This window comes from Pristis pectinata, chromosome 6 (assembly GCF_009764475.1).
Source record: "Pristis pectinata isolate sPriPec2 chromosome 6, sPriPec2.1.pri, whole genome shotgun sequence".
In the NCBI taxonomy this organism is placed as follows: Eukaryota; Metazoa; Chordata; class Chondrichthyes; order Rhinopristiformes; family Pristidae; genus Pristis; species Pristis pectinata.
Window position 1 is genome coordinate 59,120,029 of NC_067410.1, and position 25,756 is coordinate 59,145,784.

The 25,756-nt window shown below is 40.8% G+C and overlaps 1 protein-coding gene across 1 annotated transcript; it reads left to right on the plus strand.

Moving 5' to 3' along the window:
- The first annotated feature begins 406 nt into the window (after positions 1–406).
- rnf168 (ring finger protein 168) lies at positions 407–23,872 on the plus strand. Its single transcript, XM_052018856.1, has 6 exons — positions 407–896; positions 2,847–2,923; positions 6,170–6,340; positions 11,357–11,490; positions 16,366–16,438; positions 22,353–23,872. The coding sequence occupies exons 1-6, from the start codon at positions 578–580 to the stop codon at positions 23,475–23,477; spliced, it is 1,899 nt and encodes a 632-aa protein (XP_051874816.1). The 5' UTR covers positions 407–577; the 3' UTR covers positions 23,478–23,872.
- The last annotated feature ends 1,884 nt before the right edge of the window (positions 23,873–25,756 follow it).

The following is a 25,756-nucleotide window of genomic DNA, read 5'->3' on the forward strand; positions in this document are numbered from 1 at the left end:
GGTGCTGCAATTCATCGGTGCAGTATTGGAGTGTAAGCTCGAATCCCTGGGCTGGGATCTGAACCCGTGCACTTTGGAAAACTTTGTTTGGAAACTTTTAAATGTAGAAATATATTTTGGCGAAACTTGATAGCGCGCAGCCTCAATGGGAATAGCTAAGGTGGGGCGTGGACTTCCAGTGCGCAGCCGCACTGCGAGGGGCTGTCGGAGGGGGAGGGGGGGGAGAGAGGGCGGACCGAGTGCGCAGCCGCAGTGCCGCCGAGTCGGGGCGCGGGTATCGGCAGTGCTGCGCAGCCGTCGTTGCGCACAGTAGAAGCGGGCTGCGGGCGGACGGTTTTTTAAAAAAAGTTGCGCGCGTGCGCAGAGCGCGGGGGGGGGGGGGCCGGGAGTCCTGCGCAGTCGCAGTGCCAAGTGGCGCTCGCAAGCGGGGTATTTCAAAGGGATGTGGGCGGCCACTGCCCGCCGTCCACCGTCGCCGTCCGGGGAAAAGAATCGCCTCACGGCCTCCAATAGACTCTGGCGTAACAGTCGCGGCGTGAATCTCACACCGGACTAAGCCGAAGCCCGACCGGACGCAATGAGGCACAATAAGCAGGGCGGCCTTGCGAAAGCTGGGTCCCGGGGCCCGCCACCGGCGCTCAGCCTGGCCGAGTGCATCTGCCCGATCTGTCAGGAGCTGCTGGCGGAGCCGGTCACGCCGCCGTGCGGGCACTCCTTGTGCCGGGGCTGCTTTCAGCAGACGGTAGAAATCAGCAACCTCAACTGCCCGCTGTGCCGCCGCCGCCTCTCCAACTGGGTGCGGGCCCAGGCCCGGTGCGGCGGCCTGGTCAACACCGAGCTGGAGCAGCGTATCCGCCAGCAGTTCCCGCGGGACGGCGTCCTGGAGCCGGCAGAAGGTGAGCCGCTGTCGAAAAGCTAAAACAACGGGGATGTGGGCGGCATAAACACGCTCCCCTCCCCCTCCTTCCTTCCCGCCACTTCATTGCTAATGATGCCGTCTGCGCTCCTAATAATAATTCTAGCCCTGTGCATCTGCTAAGAGTACAATGGTTGTTGGGGTTAACAATTATTTTAGACTTCTAGTGAAGTAAGTGAGCTGAAATCCTTAAATAGTTTCCTTTATCTACGGTCCTTTACCCTTTGTAGGCCTATAAGAACATTTTTTCTCGCTTTCCCAGTTCTGATGAAAGGCCTTCGACCTGAAACGCTATTTCTCTTTCCACGTACACTGCCCGACCTGTTTAATGTTTCCAACATTTACTGAATTCTGTTTCATTTCTTTATTTTTGACTGCTTCTAAATCACTGTAGCACTTGCCGTTTTGGTGAAAACAAAATTGGGCGTGGTGTACCATATTTGGGTTAGTGTGTGCCAAATTATGTCCTCATTTTGGTCTCCTTTCTCCTTCCTGGTTGCATCCATCTCTCGTCTCCCAGTCGGACCTCGTTGTGGCCCTTGCACCTGTTTACCTGCAATGTCGTTTCTCTGTAGCTGCAACAATTTTTTTACGACCTCGGTGTACCTGTGCGTGGCATGGAATGCAATTTTTCACTGTATTTTGGTACCTGTGACAATGACATATTCTCTGGATCCCCTCCACCTGGTTCCATCTGCCTACCTCTCCCCTAATGGTTCCCATTATCATCTTGTTAGATTACAGTTCTGGTAGCCTCTGTTCCCACTTATCACCTTCTAGCAGCTGTCTCCACCTTTGCCCTCCCCTGGCCCCATCTACCTTTTTCCTGCCTCTGTCTCCCAATTCTTGTGTTCTTTGAATTTAATATTGGATGGTTTTAAATGCAGCCCAATATACTCCTAGTTTCCCCAACTAGGATTGAACCTTTGTCTTGTGAACAATTACACCTAGAACTTGTGCACAAAACATTTCAGTACTTTTTTTAATGAAGAGCTTTTGAGGGCTATCCACCTCTTCCAAAAAACACATTGCAGTGTCTGCTGCAGGAAACAAAATGCTGGAGAAAGTCAGCAGGTTGGGCAGCATCTATGGAGGGAAATGAACAGTTGATATTTTAGGCAGAGACCCTTCAATGGTTCTTGATGCTGCCTGACCTGCTGAGTTCCTCCAGCATTTTTTGTTCCAGATTTCCAGCATCTGCAGTCTCTCGTCTTGCAGTATATTGACAATTTTGTATGAAGCATAAGTTATTTCTTATTTTAGTTGTCCTGATATGCAGTGAGGACAACCTGTATTTGTAAGTGAATTAATTTAAAGGCACATATGGGGTTGCCTACCACCCCCCCCCCCAAATGTTTTGCACTCTGACCTAATAAGAACAAAATAAACCAAGTAAAAAAAAAAGTGAAAAATGGTTTCTAATGATCCAAGTTATTTAGAATACTAAAAGGGTAACTTAGAACATTAAAAGGGTAACAGACTTTGTGTATGAAGGATAATACCTTTTAAAACAGTCTTAAATATTCTCTAGATAAAATAACAGTGGCACTCATCTGTTATAAAGTGACAAAATAATACTGGACATTGTTGAAATGAGCAAATTGTATGCACAGATATGCACACTACAAACTGTGACTGCGAAGCTGTTGATGTATCAAATAATGTGGCTTCATTGCATATTGCACCAAAGCTGAACAATATATTAAGTCAGGTCTGGTCTTAAGCTGGTGCTTGGACACTGGATAAGTAAGTTACTGATTTTTTTTTAGACAGGTTCTTGGATGATGCTGCTTGTTCATCTTTCAAACTTAAATGCCCAATAGCTCTTAAAGTATTCCTGTTCACCTCTGTAGTAAGGAATAAGAATTGTAGGCTGAAGTGAAATTGTTTGCATCAAAGTAGACAATTGACCTACCTGTTTTATTTTAAGTTGACAGATTCTGCCCACCACCTCAACTATGTAAACCTGGTGAGCTGAGGCAAGAATATGAAGAGCAGATCAGTAAGGTGAGAAGTAGATCATAGTAAGTTTCTATTCCATATAGCCTAAATCTAATTTTGTAGTTCTATGCCTGTGTAGCTGGAGGAAGTTCTGTTTCAAGACTAGAATGCTTCTCTGTAACCTGGCCACGCATCTTACTGTCCACTAGTGAATTAAAAACCTCAAACTTTGTGTCTGGGAACAGGAATAGATGTAAACTGGCAAATTGCTTCACTTTCCTTTGGTTGCATTCCAGATAAGTTCTATAATTAAAAAAGGATCATATTTAATTGTCTAATGTTAATCGTGAATATTTTCCTTCAGTGTCCTTTCCCAAATTTGAGGAAAGAAATCCTTTCTAGAAAGCTTCTAAATAATTGAGATGTCTTTTCAAAAAAAAATCCCCACCATCTTTTACCAGATTGCATCTGTCTGATTTTTGAATTGAACAAGTTATTTTTGTGATAGGCCAAGCTTCCTCCCCATAACTGTATCATGGTTGCACAGTTTCATATTTTTGCTTTGTTTACATGTGAGAGCTCCCTGAATTTTTCTGTTTAGTGATTCACCAGTAGACCTACAATTTGGCTACTTTGTCCTATCTACATCTTTTCTGTGGATGTCTTTAAAGTAACAATCTTCTGCTCTCAAACTGTAACCATCTAATTTGAGTCTATTAAATTTTATTCTCGGTTTGAAATGCACTGACCTATATTATTTTTATGTTAGCTTGTATAGGTTCAATGAAAATTAACAAATGTTCTTGTGCTATTAAACATATTTATTGAAATATCTTAAACTCTATGATAAATTTCACATAATTGGATGTAGAACAGTTGCTTTCCTACAGACTCATGATTTTGGGTACAGGAGTAGTTAAAATTTGGGGTTGCATTGTCAGAGCTGTGTGTAATCATTTTTTAATAATGCTGCATATTAGTAACAAAATTATTGGCTAGAGAAGGGATGATTGGGTAAATCCCCCTTATCAATCAAGTGATTTAATGGGTGTGTCACTTGGCACTGGGAATGCTGATGGAATTAGTACAGTTGCCAACAGATAAATAAACAATGTGGCCATCACTAGTAAGGAAGCAGTTATTGTTCACCCTCACTGCCTTTGACAAGATGATGACACCTACTTGAACTAATAATTTGGTGATAATACTTCAACAAAGCTGTTGTATAGGTACTTAAGGATTTTGACACAGCACTGACAATAGAACAGCAATATATTTGCAAGTTAGGATGACATTTTGTATGTAGATGAACCTGCAAGTGCTAGTGTTCCGATGTACTGGCTGTCCTTTTTAATGGAAGAAGTTTGGAAGGTGCTGTCAGTTTAGGCGAGTGATGTACACACAGCAGCTACAACATGGAGCAAATGAACATCTAGAGAAGCAAATGCAGTGTTTGTCATGTAGCTGTTTTGACCTTGACATTGTCAAGTTGCTGTATTATTAGAGCTATGAATAGAGAAAATTGCATTGTGGCCCTATGTGCCTTGTAGAATGTGGAAAGAACTTGGGATGTTAGGGCACGAAACCTCTAACCATCTCTTGTAGTCCCTTTATATGGCTGGTTAATTGTGATCCCCATGGTCAATGGGATGTTGATTATTTGGAGACTTGGAGAAGATAATGTTGCTGAATTGCAATCCTAACAAATGGAGTCTTTAAACATTTATTGCTGGAAGACTACCCTGAGGAACATTCAGCAATGCGCTGAGGAACATTCAGCAATATCCTGAGGTCAGCTTAGTTTCCCCTCTTGCTATCATTGCCAACTTTTGTGCAAAGTATGACCAGCTTTTGCAGTGTATTTCTCTTTTCTGCCCCTTCCCTTTTTTCTGGGACTTTTAAGCCACTTTTGGTAAAATTTTGCTTTGATGTCAAGGGCATTTGTTCTATTTGTGCCTCTGGAATTCTGTTTTTTTTCCCTTTGTATAATGATCAGTGCTGTGTGGTCTGGGCAAAACCTAATCTGAGCATAGGTGAGAATGTTCTATCACTTTAAAGATTTATACTTTCATAAAACAGTTCTATTTGGTCTTTTCCATCCAGTACCATGTTTCAAAGTATTTAAACACTGACATTTTGTGGATGGAAACAAAAATATCAAGCAAAGAAAGTGTTGCTGGCTTGGTTGCATGCTTGTGGTGAGAGGTGGCCATGTCCCCAAAGATGATCTGTATGAGGCAATGGTTGGAGTCAGACGACCAGTAGTGTCCACAAACTGCTCTTCAAAGGATGATGTAAAAGGAATACAAAAGCCTTTAATGTTGATTATGAAAAGTGGAGACCAGGTAATGAGAGAAGTGAATAACAATATTGGCTGTGGGAGGGATTGCTTTCAACAGGTCTATAAGCAAGTTTGTAGAATGTATGTCCTAGATCATTGTCCAGTGATGTTGAGAGAAAAACACAGTTGACACTTCAGTTAAATGAAGTTTACAAGCTGTTATATTGCAAGGAAGCATTAGTTCTATTCTGTGGCATAAGTATATAATATACTTAACTGCTTGGTTTGGTTCATTACTAGTGGCTTTTCACCATGCAAGATTGCACTATTTGGAATTTTGCACTTCTTTTGCTTGTGCACAAGTTCCTTAATTACAGAAGGTATGACCAAGGTTCGGCAAGCATTTTGGGTTAATTGCCTGTAAATTTAGCACCACTATAAAGAGGTACAATTACCCATCTGAATTTTCTGGCAATGTCAATATTTTATAAAGGGTTATTTTACCTACAGTAGGTACTAAATAAATTTTCACTTAACAGTTTTGGTCCTGCTTTAGTATGAAGCAGCACAATTTAAAAGACAAAAATGGATTATTTGTACCTACCTTAATCTTGGTGCTGTGTCTGTATCCTAACTGCTTCAATTGCTGTGTTTTTCCCAATATTGTTTCATTTTTTTTCACCTGTGTAAAAAGCTGCTCACTGAGTACATTGTACATTCAACACCAACAACTAATTCAGCCATGGAGAATCTCTGCCAGTGACTTCCTCACCTTTCCAATATTTCTTTGGGGATTCTTGAGCCCTATGGAGAATTCCTTTAGGAACACCTGTGGTATGTGTATGTGCCTTTTTAGTCTATGTAAAATTCATCAGGTGAATGAATTGGTGCAGGTGCATTGCAAGAAGAGTGTTAGGACTTTTTTGCTGACAGTGATGTGAAATGTATGCCAGTGTTCATAATTGATTGTGATTTGGTTTATAGTCTGTAGGCTTTCTTTATTGGTAAATGAGATAATTAAATGCTTACAGTTGAAGGAAGAGCGTCGTGCTCGTGAAGAAGAGGAACACAAAGCAAGTGAGGATTTTATTCAGAAGCTTTTGGCTGAGGAACAGCAAATGTATGTGGAACAGAAGAAGAAAGAAATGGATGAACAACTAAAGAGGGATGAACAACTAGCCAAGATGTTGAGTGAGGAAGTGGTAAGTAACTATCAGTGGAGAAGCCTGTATGTTTTTGTGGTTTGAACTGCTTGGTCTCTAAGTTTATTGCTTTTAAGGAAATGCAAACCTGCTTAAGAAGAGGCATCAATTTAATGCATGTGGTGTACTTGACTTTTCCAGCAGCCATTAATCTTGGAACAAATTGCTGGTTGCATGTATTTGGAAGAGAACTTGAGTTTGTGGTTATGGCAAATAATGGCGTCTATGAAGATTTTGGTAGACTTTTAAGTTGGAGAGACTGGTCCCAAAATATTTACCCTTATTGGGCCTAGATCCTCTGCTGTACTTGAACTGGGAGCTTAAACAATGTGTCTTTGGAACCAGGAGATGTTGATCATGGGCACACAGGATTGAATGGAACAGGTTTTTTGGGCTGGTCTTGCCAAGTTTGTAGGTGAGGCACTTGTTAAAATTGGGGAGGGGGGGGGGGGGGGGAACCAGAGGAAACTCTGTCCCAACATTGAGTTAGAATTAATTTGTGTGAATTTGGTATTGACCTTGATTAGTAAGATTCTGATTGAAATTATGCTTCAATGCCCACTTTGAGTTTTGATCTGGGTATTTTGACATTCATTCTTAGTTTTTCTTCATCTCTAATTTTTATCTCTGCAATTACTTTTCCTTTCACAGCAAAATGGCTCTATCTAAAGTCAAAAATTCTGGAAGGGTAGCTGTGTTACATATATTCAGCTCTTAACACCTAATTCAAGTATACCAGGTGATATTTGCCCATGACTTCCTTGCCTTTTTTGTTATCCTTTAGGAATTTTATGATGTTAAAATGTGACCCTGTTCTTGTCTGTGCTTTTGCTTGGTGGCATGGAGCCTATTTCCACACACCCTCCAACATCAAGCTTTGTCAACTTGCCATGTTTCTGGCACCCCTCCACTGTTTCTGTACTGTCAGATTGCTTGCCTAGTGTGGGAACACTGGGGTAATTGGTTATGACTGGACTTTTGGAGTCGTAGATTAATAATCTCTATGGATTGCTTAAGATTAGTCACTTTGCAAATTGTTTCTGCAAAATGAGTTTTTTAATCTGCATCTCCAACCAAAACCAGCATCTCTCATTTCTGCTGTAAACTTGGCACCTGTGCTTTGTCAGATTTCACAATAAACTGACTATCTGCCTTTGTATCCTCCCCACTGTTCCATACTAATGCATTGTAAACCACAATTCATTTTAAATTCTGTTGCCCATGTCCTAGGCTCTACTGAGCTCTATTCATATCACCTCTATTTGCACTTTTTATTTCACACTTGCCTTTGTCTTATGGCTTCTAGTTGCCACTTTTCACACTCATAATTATAAATCCTGTAGTGCAACTAACCTCCATAGACTTGTCCACTTTTATAATCCTCAGCTTCTGTTCTAGGTTTGTGTGTACTTGCCACTGGTTATTTCCTTCAGCTAGCTAAGCCTTTTTTTCCCCCATTTGAACTCTATCTCCTCGGGCAAGTTTTTGATTTCAACTCCTAATATTTGGTTTGCGGTAGTGTCTATTTATTCCTTGCTTCTGTTACACGTTGTTGGATACCATCCAAATTGGTGTATAAATGCACCATTGTCATCTTGCATAATTAGTTGTAAACTAAGCTGTAGAACTTCCCACTTGCTAGAATTGTTAGCATTGCTTCACTCCACCATATAAGAAATAACATTTTAAGAACATTCCCTCAGGAGCTTTATCTTAAATGGTGTTTCAGGGCTGGGGAAGTCACTGGCAAAGATTTTCCATGTAGCTAGAATAGAGATTAGGTAATTACTCTAATGGTAAAGATTGGTGACCACACTAATGGGTTGACTTTTTTTTAAATATAGTTTTTAAAGTCTTTGGTCTGCCAGGTAATTGAGTAACAGTTTAACTGAATCCTGATTTATAGTACTATTACCTGAGTATAAGCGGCCATGCCTAAAGAGTGCAATGTCTTGTGCACCATTGACTATGGACTTTTCAGTAAGGGACATGGTGAGAAGGGTGATAGTGACAGGATTGAATAAATATTTCAAGACTATTTTACAGATGTATTGCTGTTGTAATGTGTGGGAGCTGATGTAAACCTTTGGGATCCATATTTACCACAATTGCAGTAAATGTTTGCTCTTTATCTGAATACATGTAGTCATTGAAACAAGGTCAGTGAATTAATGGCACAAAGAGTGATAAATATGGTCTAATTGCCATTAGATGTGGTTTCAAAGTGACCAAGGTTAGAAATTGAACATTGCAGGATGCAAACTTTTACCATTATATTAAAGAATGAATAGGATCTTAGTCTGGAAATAACAGGATTACAGTAAGTAAGTTAGCAAACTGAAATGGTAGATTGGCAAAGTAGATTAAAGGAAAATGGGTAATATTTAAAGAATGAATACATAGTGTGCCACTGATACATATCCTTTTTTTTGTAATGGGAATATGTAGTCCAGCTGCAACTATTGAGGGAAGTTGGATGGTATTGAATGAAATGGCTTAAAGCTTGAGTTTGGGGGAAATTTCTGAATATGGCAAGAGGACAAAGGCACTGACTTTTTTTCTTAAAGCAGAATATGAAGATAGTCATGTAAGGAAATGTGAAAGCTTCTATAGATGTGAGAAAAGGATTATCTGAAGTTGATGTGGGTCCCTTGCAGATTAAGAATGAAGTTAATATTAGCAAATGAGGAAATGGTGGGGAAGTTTCATTTGGTTGCATAGAAGAAGGCACAACTCCCTGGAAATGGTGGAAGGTTGCAACCTGAATAAACAAGGAGCTCTAGAAATTGGCATGACTAACAAAACTATGGATAAATTGAAGGGACTGAATGTTGATAAATCCCCTGGACCCAGTAAAAATGATTGTGGAGATGGTGGATGACTTGGTTATCATTTTTCAAAATGCCATACATTCTTGAGTGGTTCTTGCAGATTGGAAAGTAGCAAATTTAACCCCCATTACTTAAAAGGGTGAGAAGTAGATAACTTGACCATTAAGCATGATAAAAGATACCATTATTCTCCCTACTAATATTAAGGAAGTGGTAATGGGGCATTTAGAAAAATAGTTTCAACATGGATTTATAAAAGGAAAATTTGTTTTGAGGATGTAACTAGCAAAATGAGGGTGAGCCTGTTGATGTGGTCTTTCAAAATGGTGGTGCACAAGGGTTTATTAAATGAGTCCATATTGTTATTTGTAATATACTGGTGTGACTTGAGTATTGATTAGTGGGGTCCCAGCTGTTCACAATTCCCTTCTTACAATTCATTGATACAGATTAAGTATGATGTATCCAGGTTTATACAAAGCTGAGTGTAGTGTGAGTGCTGAGGAGGTAGAGAACATTCAAGGAGAAATGGGGCAAGGGTATGACAGAATACAGGCAATACCCCCTCCAGTTTTACAGCAGTTCAGAAACTTGAAATTCCATTGAGGAATTCACAAATAACTACCCAAAAATCTGGTATCTGCAATGGAATTTGTGTCCATGTACACCATCAAAAGTTAACTTGCAGGTATAGTAAGAAATTAAGATAAAAGCTTTATTGGCAGAGGATTTGAGGCTCCAATTATGTAGGTCTCCGTGAGACAACATCTTGAATAGTGAGTACAGATGTAATGTCCCTACTGAAGTACAGGCCCTCTCCAGGTTAAGAATGCCTGACTTCTACTCTGACTCTATACAATGATGTATGAAGGTCCAGTGTACATGTGTTCATTCCCAGTGATACCAGAACTAGTTTCCTATCTTTCCTCCCTCCCTTTAATTGTTCTTTCTCATCAGCCTTTCTAGAAAGCCTTTAGATTCTGACAGTGCAGTGAAATACAAATTCATTTTTCTCCTATCCCAGCAGATTTGTCATGTCAACTATTGGTAATTTGGTGTAATTCGGGTGGAAATGTCAGGGTGCCTTGGACAAAAACCTCATTTTTGACTTTTTGCATACCGCCATTATGCATGCCTCCACATTGGTTTCCTAATTCATGTGAAGTAGGAGAAGCCTGTGTAATATGCAGTCAGCAATTAATATTGGCTTATCTGATGACCCCGGCATTCTTTGCTAAGGTTTATGTCACACTACCTTTTTTAAAATAAGGTTTGGTAAACCTTAAATAGAATTTTCTCATAAGAAGCTCCTTTATTCTGATCTATAGATTAAAATTGCAATTTGCAGTGATTAGAGGGTAAATTTGATGGCTTGTAAGGAAGCTGCTAGTGCACTCCCCTGACCACTGGTCATCTGCATATGGCCCTGAGATATGCAAAGTAGTTTTTAAGAATGTTGTTTTGCATTTGTCGATTTAATTTCTCCAAATACTCAAACCATCATGGTGTCCTCTGTTAGCTTGGGTTCTTCATCAGTTTGTTAGATTCCAAACATGCTTTGGTATTGTTTCATTGCCACTAAATGCTCTAAGAGCAGAAAAAATACAATTGCAAAATTATGCAGGGGTCCTAAAGCTTAAAAATTGCTTGAGATGGGAGCTGTGACTCTTGCACTATTAATATTGAAATAGCTTTTCTTTGGTATCTCTATGTATCTACTACAGTAAAACTCAATCAGTTGTTTAGCAGTCTTGCTAATTTGGCATCTGGTGCAACAGATGTTTGCCATGCTCTACATCCACCCATATGGTTCCCTGAGAAAATTTATTATTCTGTTGTGTAATATCTTTTAAAGTGAATTCAGAGTGAAGTATTCATTAAAACATCTGGTCAGCAAGATCTAGTTTAGCACCACCAAAGTTCCAGGCATGCTGGATTACTGGAATTTTGCTGTGCCAATTGTAGTTTGCATTGGCATATTGAATTTGTAAATTTCAGCAGAACAGCCCACATTGATTTATTTTCATGGTGAAATATTTTTAAATCTTTATGCAATGTCAGTAGCTCCATTGTTCATTCTACTTCTGTAACAGGACAATTCTTTATGGGCAGAAGTGCTATAATAAAAAATAATTGCCTTCAATTAATGTTCTTTGTTCTTTTATCTTCTAAACTTCCTCTGCAGAATTGGATACACAGGACATCTTCTGAAAGCTTGGGTGGGTGCTCAAAATCGATTTCTTCAAAGTTGAATTCATCCATCACCAAAGGAACTAAATTGACAGCACGTAGCCCAAATAATATGGAAAATATAGAAAGGCAAGTAGAGGTGCAATGGGATTCTTAACCCAATCACATGAATCATTTTTGTATCTTCCATTTTTAAATCAAGAGGAACATTGGGTTCTGAATTGGGCAGCTTGCTTGCTGTTGCCCATGTTGTGGATGCTTATTTTATTTTTAAATCTTCCTCAAGAGTTTACAGTAAGTTTAAATCTGTTGTACAAAATAGTAAAGGCAGATGCAGTGTGATGTTTTGCTTATCCTTTCTAATGGTCTTTTTAAATCTGACATGTCTTACAACAATTGTGACCAGAAGATGCATTGAATGGGAAGTCAATGTATACTATGGGATTATTTGTGAATAAGATGGGTAATGAATGCACAAAAATGTAATTATTTGGGTGCTATTTTATTTCAAAGTAGGCATTGGTTAACCTTGAGATTTACTGGTAGTTCTACAGTAATGCAATAGTTACATTCCTAAGAAAACGTCACATTATAGGAAGTTGTGTTAAAGTGGAACAGGTTGTAGTTGCCTTCAGAGCACCAATTTAAACAGATTTTTCTGATCATACCATAATTAGTGGTCCTTAATCCATCAATTGTGTTATAACCAATTTGCATTATGGAAATGTGTTTATATTAGAAATCTGTATTATTGAATGTAGAATCAACAGTGCTGATATTATGCTGTCAACATAGCAATTGCTATCTTACATTATTACAGTTTTTACTGGATATGCTCTGGACTATAGAAGGACCAATTGGGTAATACATTTTGGATGTGGATGGGTTTTTAATGAGAGTCTTAATATTTTAAGGGTGAATCCTAGATCTAGTCATCTACTGGACCAAGATACTGTTACTAGTAATACCTTAAAGTTGTACAAGAGGCCAAATTTGAAAGAAAGCAGATCTGTACAGCTGGTGAAGATTACTTCAAAAGGAATGTTTGAAGGTATCTAAACAAAAGGGTTGAGAATTCTAAAGTAAGCTCTGCCCTGTATCCATCTGCAGTGTGGATTCATTGAACAAAGGTCTCCTCAGAAGAGGATTCATGCTGCAGAGTTTTTGATGAATCAAAGCTTGTGTAGAATAGAAGGCTGACCAAGTGAATCATGGAAATTATGTATGGAGTTAACAAAAATATGGGCAGGGGTTTGGCAACATTTGTACTGAGATGGTCAGTGTTTTTGAGATGCTAGTGAGTAGTCTGAAGGTTTGAAGTCTTTGGAATCAAAGAAGACATTTATTTAAAATAGATTTCAATTAAAATCTAATGCCCTTGCCCTTACTAAGAACACCCCTCTCCTGTCACTTGTCCTTGCTGACCTAAGTTGGCTCTCAAGCCCCTCAAATACCAAACTTGTGATTATCATTGTATTTGTGTTCATTTCTCTTGCTGCTTTAATTACCACCTCAACAATTTTTGCATCTTTCAGTTCTAGTTTCTTGAGCAACCCAGAGTTTAATCACTACATTGTTAGTGCTAATGCCTCGGGTTGCCTACAATTAAGCTTGGGCATTCTCTCTTCAAATTTTGTCCTATTGCCTCGGCTAAAATGGTGATTGCCCTGCCAGGTTATTTCTTGTGTTCTTTGTGCCAAATCTTATGAATGCTCTTAAATCCTAGGTAGCTTCATGAATGCAAATTGAGCATCTACCAATCCCTTTTTATAAATCATTGTCTTCAGCTGTGGTCCTTGACTATGGAGTCTTTCCCTAAAAGTAATTCTCATTTCTGTCATTTGCAGATTGTGTTTTTTATAAACTGCTCTTATGATCTCTTTCCAGTATCTCATTCAGTTGTCATTGGTTTTTGACTCTGAATACTTCCCTGAATTGTCTTTATTTCTTGCATAAATGCTAAATGATTAGAAAATGCTTAATGAGACCTGGTGTACCTGTGCTGGATCCTTGTCAGCTATTCAATCTTGTACATGTGCTTTCTCCAGCCTATCTACTGATCCTTCTACAAATGGAATCAGTTTTCCATTTGCTGTTGTCAACTCTATTCATGTTTTGGGTTTTTTTGGTCTTGTTCTCAACAGAATAACAATCCCAGCTTCTCCCTCAAATGGTTCTACTAAAATATTTTCCTTGCTAGTTCTAAAGGCTTAAAACCTGTCTGTAATATCTAGAACTGAACATTGACTCCAGATAGTTTCAGGTCTGTTTTCTGCAACCCCTTGTAATGTGAATTGTAAATGTGGGTTGCTTGCATTTCATTTTTGTATAGAAGTAACATTTATAACTACATTTTGTATGAATTTGGTAAACTGTTTACAATATTGGGTTTATTTAATCATGGATCTTGTGTTGGAAGCAGTTTGGAGAGGGTTTACTAGACTGGTACCTGGGATGGGCAGGGCTTGTAATGAGGAAGGGTTGGTCAGTTGAGGCTTGTACTCACCAGAGCTCAGAATGAGAGGGGAATTGATTGAGACAAGATCCTGAGGGGTCTTGAGGGACAGTGAGAGGAGGTTTGCTGCAGTGGGAGAATCTAGAGCTGGCAACTTAAATGCCTACTACAGAACTTAAGAATCAAAATATTGGAGGAAGTGGATTGAAACTAGTTATCAGAGGAATAAATGGGTTGTTTTTAGGCTGGAAGAATGTAACTAATGGAGTGCCCCAAGGATTAGTCCTTGACTCAATTATAGTCACAATGTTAATGACTTGCACACTGAACCTGCCACAGGTTTGTCAATACCATGGAAAATAGGTGAGAGAGCATGCTGTGAAAAGCATATTTGTACTCTGCAGCAGGACATGGGTAGGTTGGGTGAATGGGAGAAAATATGGCAAATGGAGTTGAATATGGGAATTAAAAGGAAGATCTAAATGGAGGAGCTGCAAATGAGTGAAGTACAGAGGGTTCTGGTCTTTGTGCATGAATCACATTCTTGACGAGGAGGTGCAGCAAGCAGTTATTGAGTTGTGCAGCAGAGAAAAAGGCCCTTTGGCTCATACTTGTCCATGCTGACCAAGATGTATATTCAAGCTAATAGCATTTCCCAGCACTTGGCCCATATTCCTGTCCACATACTTAAGTGTATCTAATGTACCTGCCTCAACTACTTCCTCTGGTACCCGATTCCATATATCTACCACCTGCTATGTTTCAAAAAAAAATTTGCCCCTCAGGTTCTTATCACTTTACCTCTAACCTTTCACCTCTAGCCTTAAAGCTGTCTTCTAGATTTGATTTCCTCAACCCTGGAAAAAAGACTGCTCACCTTATCTATGTCCCTCAGGATTTTGTATACCTACGCTCCAAGGAGTAAAGGCCCAGCCTGTCTAAGTTGGGAATGTCATTCACCTTTATTGTAAAGGGGTTGGTGTTTATAAGTGGGGAATTATTGTAACCATTGCTGAGGCCACACCTGCAATAAATACTGTGTACAAATTTCCTCATTTAAGGAAAGATATATTAGCATTAGCTTACTGTGCCTCAGACTGCCTCTAATTTCCTGCAGTGAGGCTTGTCCTATCATGAACAGTTAAAGAAATTGGATCTGGTCATTTAAAAATAAAATGTATAAGAATTTCTTGCAGAGGGTGTTAGAAGTCTGGAATTCTCTACTCCGTAGTACTGTGGAGGTTAGATCACTGGTGATATTTGAAGGAGAGTTAGATAACTTTTTGAAATATTGTGAGCTATGGAGAACTAGTACTGGCAATTGAGGCCTGAAGCAAATCTGCTATGCTGAGAGCTTCAGGTTCCTAGGGGTGAGCATCACCAATAGCCTGTCTGATCCAGTCATGTAGAGTGCCAAGAAAGTGTACCAGTGCCTATACTTCCCGAGGAGCTGAGAAAATTTAGCACAATCCCCTTTGACCCCCACCAATTTTTATAAATGTGCCATAGAAAGCATCCTATCTGGATGCATCATGGCTTGGTATGGCAATTGCTCTGCCCAACACCACAAGGAACTAGAGTTGTGGACACAGCTTGGCACCTCCCAGAAACCAGCCTCCCCTCCATGGACTGTCTACACTTGCTGCTTCAGTAAAGCAGCCCAACATAGTCAAAGATCCCTGCACCTTAGACATTCTCTTTTCTCCCCCTCCTGTTGGGCAGAAGACACAAGCCTGAAAGCATGTACCACCAGGCTCATGGACAGCTTCTTTCTTGCTGTTATAAGACTATTGAATGGTCCCCAGTACAATAAGATGGACTCTTGACCTCACAGTCCACCTTGTTATGGCCTTGCACATTATCTGCCTGCACTGCACTTCCTCTGTAGTTATAACACTTGTGCATTCTGTTATTGTTTTCCCTTTGTACTACTTCAATGCACCAATGTAATGAAATGATCTCTATGGCTGGCATGCAAAAGTTTTTAAACTGTATCTCAGTACATAATACACCAATTTACCATGTCATGTTGAATCATGGGATGGGCTTGAGCAACCAGGTGGCCTCCTGTTCCTGTTTTCTTGCTCTAGTGGTCACTATGTTTTAAAATTAGGGGACACTAATTTAAGACAGATGAGGAAAAACCTTTTTCTGAATATTGTTTCTTTGGAATTCTCCCTCAAAGGATAGTGGAAGTGGGGGTTTTTGAATGTTTTATGATGGAGGTAGAATCAGTTTTGATAAGCATGTGGGTAAATGGTTATATGGGCAGTCAAGAATGCAAATTTGTGTTTATAATCAGATCAGGTTGATCTTATTAAATAGCAGAGCAAGCTTGAGTGCTGAGTGACCTAGTCCTAATTTATATGGCAATTTATATTGGTTTCATATTTAGCCCTGATTTATCTGTAACTGCATTAATTGGTCTTGATTCTGATGCAAATTAGTTTGCTTCCACTAGACTGACTAGCATCAGATAAGGTTGTAGAACAGTTATCTTTAACTCTCCCTCTTTCTCCTCTCCCCCCCCCCCCCCCCCCCCCCCAAAGGTATTTATCACCTACATTGCCAAAGTATCAAACAGCTGAGATGAGTCGACTGAGAAGCAATTTCTCTGGTCCAGTAAGTGTATGAAAATTGATTACTTAAGTTTTATATTGCATATGCCTTGTGTATATAATCTAATTTGATATTAAGTGGCCCCAAAATTGCATTAATTACTGAAATACATATTGGATCTGCTGCAAATGACCTCCCTTGTAGTCTGAAGGTAGTTGATGAGAATATGGGGGGGGGGAATTAATATAGGGTTAGTGAAAATGGGTGGTTGATGGTCAGTGTGGATTTTGTGGACTGAAGGGCCTGTTTCTATGCTGTAGCTCTGGCTCTGACAACCTCTTCCTTCCTGCAGTGTAATGCTCCAGTCATTTAAAGTGTTTTCTCCTTGCCATTAATTTTACCAGCACACTGATGCCACCCTTGGTCAAATGCTGCTTTGATGTTATAGCAAGTTGCTCTTGCCTTGTCTCTGGAATTTGGTTCTTTGGTCCTTGTTTGATACAGACTGTGGTGAGATGAGGCCAAATGGTCCCGGTGAAGACCAAACTGAACATCAGTTAGCAGATTTTGACACACTGTCAATGACCCCTTCATCACTTTGCTGGTAATTGAGTAGAAATGTTTGGATATTTACTGACTTAATTGGATTAGTCTTTTGTGAACAGGACATACCTGGGTGACTTCCCTTCCCCTGACATTATTGGGCAAGTGTCACTATTGTAATTATCTGCTTAGCAAGGGGTGCAGCTAGATCTGGCATGCAGGTCTTTGGTACCACTGTTGTCTGGCTCCATTTCCATTTCTTTGTGTCCTTGTCATTGTGTACAGTTTGAAAACAATTGGGTATGGATTGAATTGGCTGGAGATTCACTTCTGTGATAGTAGAGTTCTTGCGAAGAAGCTGATGTGGATCATCTATTCAGCACTTCTGGCTGAATTTGGTTGTAAATGCTTCATCCTCTTCCTTGGCATTCACATGCCATTGCTGTGAATGAGCGTATTCTTGGAGCTGCCTCTCCCCTTTTTAGCTGTTTAACTGAACTCTTTCAACTAAAGTGGAAGAGAAGCTGTCAAGGAAGATGGCTCTAGGGCAGGGGTTTAGAAAGTTTTTAATGAACATGTACAACAGAATGAGAGAAACTGAAATGGAGTCCCTGAAAATTGGTTAGAAGCAGTATAGTCAGGGTAGTAGAGATCTGTGGAGGTAATGGATATTGGATGCTGTAACTTATCCCCTGGTTTGACGATGTAAAAGTCAAGAAGGAAAGACTCTAGGATGGATCATGAAGTTTATTAGCAAGGTGATGAAGCTTTCAAATTCTACTTGAATGGCTGATGCAGCACTGATCAGTAATTAGTGAACTGAGTAGTTGGTGGGGAGGCTGAATTTAATTGAAGTAGGGGCTGTTTTTTATGTACCCCAAAAAATGGGCTTTGTTTGGACCCATGTGAATTCCCATTGGCTATACCTTTTCTGATTTGTAGAAATTGAGTGGTGTTCAGAGAAACTGTTCAAAGTAAGAATGATTTCACCTGGGTGGTGGCAGAAGGAGCTTGTGGGATACAGGTATAGAAGGATTGAATGTTCATTGGTATTACTTTTGAGGCGGGGGGAAGTTTTGTATCCAAGTTCAATCTAGTGAAGTGAGGGAAACAAAACCAACAGCTGATTTCACACTCCTTTCTCCCTGTGTAACTAACTAGCTGTTAAGCTGCATTCAGGTTAAGGCTTTTAGTTTCTCTCAAATCAGCCTGGAAAGTATCCTCTAAATTTTCTTTTTTGTAATTAATTAACTCTATAGCCCAGTAAAATTGGCCCCAAGTTATTTAAAGGTGCCACAAGTTGATTTTCTTGAAGGGGGGGGGGGTGTGGAGAGGAAGGGGGAGACATTTTTATAGACAATAGGAGCAGAAGTAGACCATTTGGCCCTTCGAGTCTGCACCGCCATTTTGAGATCATGGCTGATCCTCAATAATCAATATCCCGTTCCTGCCTTGTCCCCATATCCCTTGATTCCCCTATCTATAAGAAACCTATCTAGCTCCTTCTTGAAAGTGCCCAGAGAATTGGCCTCCACTGCCCTCTGAGGCAGTGCATTCCACAAATTCACAACCCTCTGGGAGAAGAAGTTTTTCCTCACCTCTGTCCTAAATGGCCTAGCCCTTATTCTTAAATCATGCCCCCTGGTTCTGGACTTCCCCAACATCTGGAACATATCTCCTGTCTCTATCTTGTCCAATCCCTTAATAATCCTGTATGTTTCAATCAGATCCCCTCTCAATCTTCTCAATTCCAGCGTGTACAATCCCAGTCTCTCCACTCTCTCAGCATAAGACAGTCCCGACATCCCCAGAATTAACCTCGTAAACCTATGCTGCATGCCCTCTATAGCCAGGATATCCTTTCTTAACCCTGGAGACCAAAACTGTACACAATACTCCAGGAGTGGTCTCACCAGGGCCCTGTACAAATGCAAAAGAATCTCTTTGCTTTTGTACTCAATTCCTCTTGTAATACAGGCCAACATTCCATTAGCCTTCATCACTGCCTGCTGCACTTGCTCATTCACTTTCAGTGACTGATGAACAAGGACTCCTAGATCCCTTTGTATTTCCCCCTTACCTAACTCCACACCATTCAGATAATAATCCGCCTTCCTGTTCCTGCTCCCAAAGTGGATAACCTCACACTTATCCACATTAAACTTCATCTGCCAAGTATCTGCCCACTTACCCAACCTATCCAAATCACCTTGAATTCTCCTAACTTCCTCTACACATGTCGCACTGCCACCCAACTTTGTATCCTCAGCAAACTTGCTAATGTTATTCACAATGCCTTCATCTAAATCATCAATATAGATCGTAAACAGCTGCAGTCCCAGCACCGAGCCCTGTGGCACCCCACTAGTCACGGCCTGCCAGTCTGAGAAACATCCATTCACCCCTACCCTTTGTTTCCTATCTGCCAACCAGTTTTCTATCCATGTTAATACCCACCCCCCAATTCCATGAGCCCTAATTTTACCTACCAACCTCCTGTGCGGCACTTTATCAAATGCCTTCTGAAAGTCAAGGTATACAACATCCACTGAATCTCCCTCGTCTATTTTCCTGGTTACATCCTCAAAAAAAAAACTCCAGTAGATTAGTCAAGCATGATTTGCCCTTGGTAAATCCATGTTGACTCGACCCAATCCTATCATTGCTATCCAAATATGCCGCTATTTCATCCTTAATGGACTCTAGCATCTTCCCCACCACAGATGTTAGGCTAACTGGATGATAGTTCCCCGTTTTCTCCCTCCCTCCTTTCTTAAAAAGTAGGATAACATTAGCCATTCTCCAATCCTCAGGAACTGTCCCCGAATCTAAGGAACATCAGAAAATGATCACCAATGCATCCACAATTTCTAGAGCCACCTCCTTTAGTACCCTGGGATGCAGACCATCTGGACCTGGGGATTTGTCAGTCTTCAGCCCCATTAGTCTACCCATCACCATTTCTTTCCTAATGTCAATCCACTTCAGTTCCTCTGTCACCCTCTGCCTTTTGTCCATCCTTACTTCTGGGAGATTTCTTACATCTTCCCCTGTGAAGACAGATCCAAAGTACTTATTAAATTCAACTGCCATCTCCCTGTTTCCCGTAATAATTTCACCCGATTTGGTCTTCAAGGGCCCAACATTGTTCCTAACTAACTTCTTTCCCTTCACATACCTAAAAACAGCTTTTGCTATCCTCAATATTCCTGGCTAGCTTGCCTTCGTACCTCATTTTTTCTTCCTGAATTACCTTTTTAGTTAAATTCTGCTGCACCTTAAAAAATTTCCCAATCTTCTATCTTCCCACTCAGCTTGGCTCTGCCATACTTCCTTTTTAACACAATGCTATCTCTGACTGCCTTTGTCAGCCACGGTGGCCCCTTACCCCTCTTTGAGTCTTCCCTTCTCTAGGAATAAACTGATCCTGCACCTTGTGCATTATTCCCAAGAATACCTGCCATTGCTTTTCCACTGACAATTCTGCTAGGATGCCCACCCAGTCAACTTTAGCCAGCTCCACCCTCATGGCTCCATAGTCTCCTTTGTTCAACTGCAAAATTGACCTTTTCCCTCTCCAATTGCAGATAAAAACTTGTTATGGTCACTACCTCCCAATAGCTCCTTTACTTTGAGTTCTCTTATCAAATCCTGCTCATTACACAGCACTAAATCCAGAATAGCCCTCTCCCTGGTCGGCTCTCGTACCAGCTGCTCCAAGAATGCATCCCGGAGGCACTCTATAAACTCCCTTTCCTGGGGTCCAGTACCAGCCTGATTTTCCCAGTCCACTTGCATATTGAAATCCCCCATAACTACTGTGACATTACCCTTGCCACATGCCAACATTAACTCACTATTCAGCTTGCACCCAATATCCATGCCACTGTTCAGAGGCCTGTAGATAACACCCATTAAGGTCTTTTTGCCCTTACAGTTCCTCAGTTCTATCCACACTGACTCTACTTCTCCTGATTCAATGTCCCCCCCCCCCCCCCCCTTTGCAAGGGACTGAATCTCATTCCTCACCAACAGGGCCACCCCACCCCCTCTGCCCACCTTCCTGTCCTTACGATAGCATGTATACCCTTGAAAATTCATTTCCCAGGTCTGATCTCCCTGCAGCCATGTCTCAGTTATCCCAACAACATCATACTTACCCATTCGTATCTGAGCTTCAAGCTCACCTACCTTATTCCTGACACTCCGTGCATTCAGATATAGGATTTTTAACCCATTTCTCCTCTCTCCATTTGTATTAATGTTCTGAAATTGTGTAGTTCCTACCTGTCCTCTACCCTCCATCTCACTGTCCTCTCTCTCATTCTGGATCCCCTCCCCCTGCAAATTTAGTTTAAACACACCCCCCCCCCCCCCCCCCCCCCCCCGAGCAGCATTAGCAAACCTTCTTGCAAGAATATCAGTACCCCTCCAGTTCAGGTGTAAACCATCCCATTGGAACAGATCCCATCTTCCCTGGAACAAATCCCAATTATCCATAAACCTGAAGCCCTCCCTCTCGCACCATCCCCTCAGCCACGTATTAATCTGCCTAATCTTCCTATTCCTCTCCTCACTCGCATGTGGCACAGGTAGCAATCCTGAGATTGTTACCCTGGATGTCCTGCCCCTCAACTTAGCACCTAACTCCCTGAACTCCTTACGCAGGACCTCCTCTCTTTTCCTGCCCATGTTGTTAGTCCCTACATGGAACACAACATCTGGGTTCACGCCCTCCCTCCTGAGAATAACCTGAACCCGATCTGAGATATCCCGGACTCTGGCACCAGGGAGGCAACAGACCATCCGGAATTCCCAATCATCCCCACAGAATATCCCATCTATCCCCCTGACTATAGAATCCCCTATCACTACCGCTCTCCTCTCTTCCTTCTTCCCCTTCTGAGTTGAGGGTCCACTCTTGGTGCCAGAGACCAGACCTCCGCAACTAGTTCCTGGTAGGTCATCCCCACCAACAGTATCCAAAGCGGTATACCTATTATTGATGGGGACAGCCACAGGGGTGCTCTGCTCTCTCTGCCTGCTCCCCTTCCCTCTCCTGACAGTTACCCAGTTACTCTCCTCCTGTTTTATCGGTGTGTCTATCTCCTGATAACTCTTATCTATCTCTGCCTCCCGAATGATCTGTAGTTCGTCCAGCTGCTGCTCCAATTCCTAACTTGGTCTGCTAGGAGCTGCAGCTGGACGCACCTTTTGCAGGTGTGATCATCAGGGAAAACTGTGCTGACCCTGACCTCCCACATACCGCATACGGAGTTCCCATTAACTCTAATCCCAGCAGCTACTAAGGATCACTGCTTTCATTTCCAAATTTTCTGTTTTATGGCGAATTTGAAGTCAGACATGAGATGGTAAACTCTTGTATGCAGTTGCTTTTTTTTAAGTTGTCATCCTTTTTTCCTTTTTGTTTCAGGAGAGCACATGTGAGGCAGATGAATCAATCTCAAGCAGTAGCTCAATTGCAAGTAATCATCTTTTTCTTTGTGATAAAGAAGAGGAGCCAGTCTCTAGTTCAAACCAATCGGAATCAATCCATTTTATTGAAGGAACTCCTAATGAAACAATCACAGATGGGCAAATAGAGTGTACCAGTGAAAACAGTCCAGAGCACAATGAAAACAAGGTGCTAAGAGCTTGCAGCAGTACAGAGAATGGTGGTGAAAAGTCAATGGAAGATGTACCACTTAAAGAATTGAAGATGAATTCAGTTAATTGTAATGATGATCTACTAGATTCCACATTTGTGCCAGTTTTCAATCATGAACTTGAGCATGCCTGCACTAGTGCAGGCTGTTGTAGTTCAGATAATATAGACTATGCAACTGTCCAAAATTTGACAGAAGGTGAAGTTGCAGAACATGAAATTTTGAGCCAAAGTCCCTGTAAAACAACAGTTATGAAAAGAAAAGCATGCAGTTCCTCAGATGATTCTACACCTACTTGTGTCAAAGTTAAAAAGAGAAGAATTTGTCCCAATGTCCATAACAAACCCAGTGAGAACAGTGAATCTTTCCATGAGGTATTCCATCATGAGCATCTTGCAGACTGGGAGAAACAACTTTTTGAAAAGCACAAAATGGAAGAGCAGGATCGATTGTTAGCCTTAAAAATACAGAAGGAACTTGATAAAGAGATGCGGATTGTTAATAGAACAAGGGGAACACCTGATGAATATTTGCTTCGGACCAAGAAATTGCCTACAAGTTGTGATAAAAAAGTGCTTGCAAAAAATAAAACTCCACTAGCAACACTAAAGGGCCATCAAACTTCCAGAAGCTCAGCTAGATCACAGTCTAGCACCTCAGAATGTGGTAATAAGCAAGCCATGCTCAAGAATATTTCCTCTAAAACATGCAGGCAGAGAAGTAGAATCTTGCAGGATCCAACAGGGCACCATGGTAATCAAAGGGCCCGATGCCAGAGGCCACTTGCCTCCATGGATGCTAACTCTGCTGCATTGATGCCCATCAGTGAACTGAGAAATGGTAAAAAACAACAGACTATTGATGATATGTTCCAGAAACACAATGCAAAATAATAGGCTTGTGCAAAGAATTCAACCACCATTTTGACTTGCAAACCCTTCATTGTTTTTTAATGTTGACTTCATATTTGCTATGCCCAGTTTAGAATTAACATTGATTTCTTGTTGATCAGCTGCTTGTCTGAATTCATTTTCCTGATGGTCTGCAGAATACATGCAGCACTTCAAATCCCCTATTTAAATTTATTGGAGCAGTTTTTAAAACTATTACAAATTTCTACAGTTCCATTCACTTTTATTACATTAGTTTCTCAACATGTGAGTAATTGTAAAAATCCTATTTCCTTCATGCTACAATTGCAAAAAAAACATGCAGTTTAACAGATGGCTTGGTTCTTGTAATAAATAAATTCTCATGTTTTTCATTAAACATAAACAGCATACATCAATATCATTTTTGCAGTACTTATTTTTAAACAGCTGAAATTTAACAGCTTTATCTCTGTAGACTACAGAAAAGGAATTAATGTTATTTAAAGAAACTGCAGGAAACATTTAACTTGGTGTTTGAAAGGGGAGTAATGGTATTCTGGAAATCTTAGATTGCTGTAATTGCATAGTAGCTTTAGTGAAGCAGACAATAACACTTCCAATATAGATTCTTATCTGAACTGTAAGATGCTGGAACTAAAAATGGAGGGGAAGGAGAAAAAGCTGCATACATTATTCAAGCAGTTTTCTTTTTCATTCTTGGGAAAACTGAAGATGAGTAGAAGAACTTTTTGCTTCAGTCAGGAAGTTGATTCTACTACCATTCCAGAGTCTTGAGCAGACAATTTCTGTACTGTTATTTCAGTGTTGAAAGATGGCATGTTAAGAATTCAAAAGTCTAGGCTCTGCTGTGTTCTAGTGACCAGGGTACATGAGGTAGGGAATGGTCTTATTGAGGGATAATTGAAGTTTGAATGCTTGGAGGCAGTTGGCAGCCAGGAGAATGAAAGGGCAAGGTGAGAGGCATGGGTGCTTAGAATCAAAATAGAATGCAAATGGTGAGGGATGCGAAGGATTGGGTACAGAGGGTAGGGAATTGAGAGCATCAGTTTGCTTTTGTAGGGGACCAATAGTTCAAATAGTTGGAAAATTTGGGAAAATGGTTACCAGTATTAGGAGCCTACTTTTTTTTTTAAAGTCGGTCAGTATGGGAGACCTTGAATCATGTTTTGGACAAATTGTATTACTATTACTTCATCCATTGAATTGTGGGGGAGAGGGGAGGAAACTTGCAGGATCTTGTTTTCAACCTTCTATTTGGGAATGTTTCCTGAATAGTGATGGATCTCTGCATTAAGAACTTCAGATATTTTGAGTTTGAAAGAGTGTTTTGCTTGTTATAATCTTTTGCATTACTCTGTATTGTTTCCTGTCACCCTTTGAAAGGCGCCTATAATTGCAGTAGGCAGCCAACTGGCACACTTTTGTTTGGAGAACTAGCAATATGATAAAGACCAGATAATCAATTTATTGTTGGGGGATTAATATTAATCAGTTGGGGCACTAGGGGAAAGGTATCACTGTACTGTTGGTGCTAAGAGTAGTTGGTCACAAAATAAAGCACAGAAACAGGCTCTTTCACCAGTGAGTCTGTGTGGACCATCAACAATGCACTTGCACTAATCCCACATTAATCCTTACAATTCTCCCTTCTTTCCTATCAACTGCCCTAGATTCTAACCCCCCCCCCCCCCCCCCCCCCTTACATTCTGGGGCAACTTGCATGGTCAGTAACTTGCCCATCCACGTGTCTTAGGGATGTTGGAGGAAACTGGAACATTTGTAGGAAACTCTCATGGTCAAAGGGTAAATATACAAACTCTATGCACAGACAGCAGCCAAGGTCAATTTGAACCTTGGTCACTGGTGCTCTGAAGCACCAGTGGCTCGACAATCTATGCCACTGTGCTGTATGAGTAGATCTTTGCTGGGTCCAAATCTTGACACTCCTTCCCCAAAATCACTGTGGGAGCACCTTCACCAGTAGGATGGAAGTGATTCAAGAAGGCAGCTCACCACCTTCTCAGGGGTAGTTAGGGATGGACAACAAGTGATGGTCTTGCCTATAGAAGAATTTGGAAAACTGGTTTAGAAATGTCAAATGGGAAAAAATGAGTGTTTTAATTAAACTCTTGGTATCAAAACATTGAGGAAATGTTTGTAAAGCCTCTGTCCTTGTTACTCAAATTACTACTGTTATTTACACACCAGGGTTTCTAACAACAATTCATTGAATAGATGTGGCGACCTACCTTCGCAAGTGAACTGGCTCTGAAGTCGGC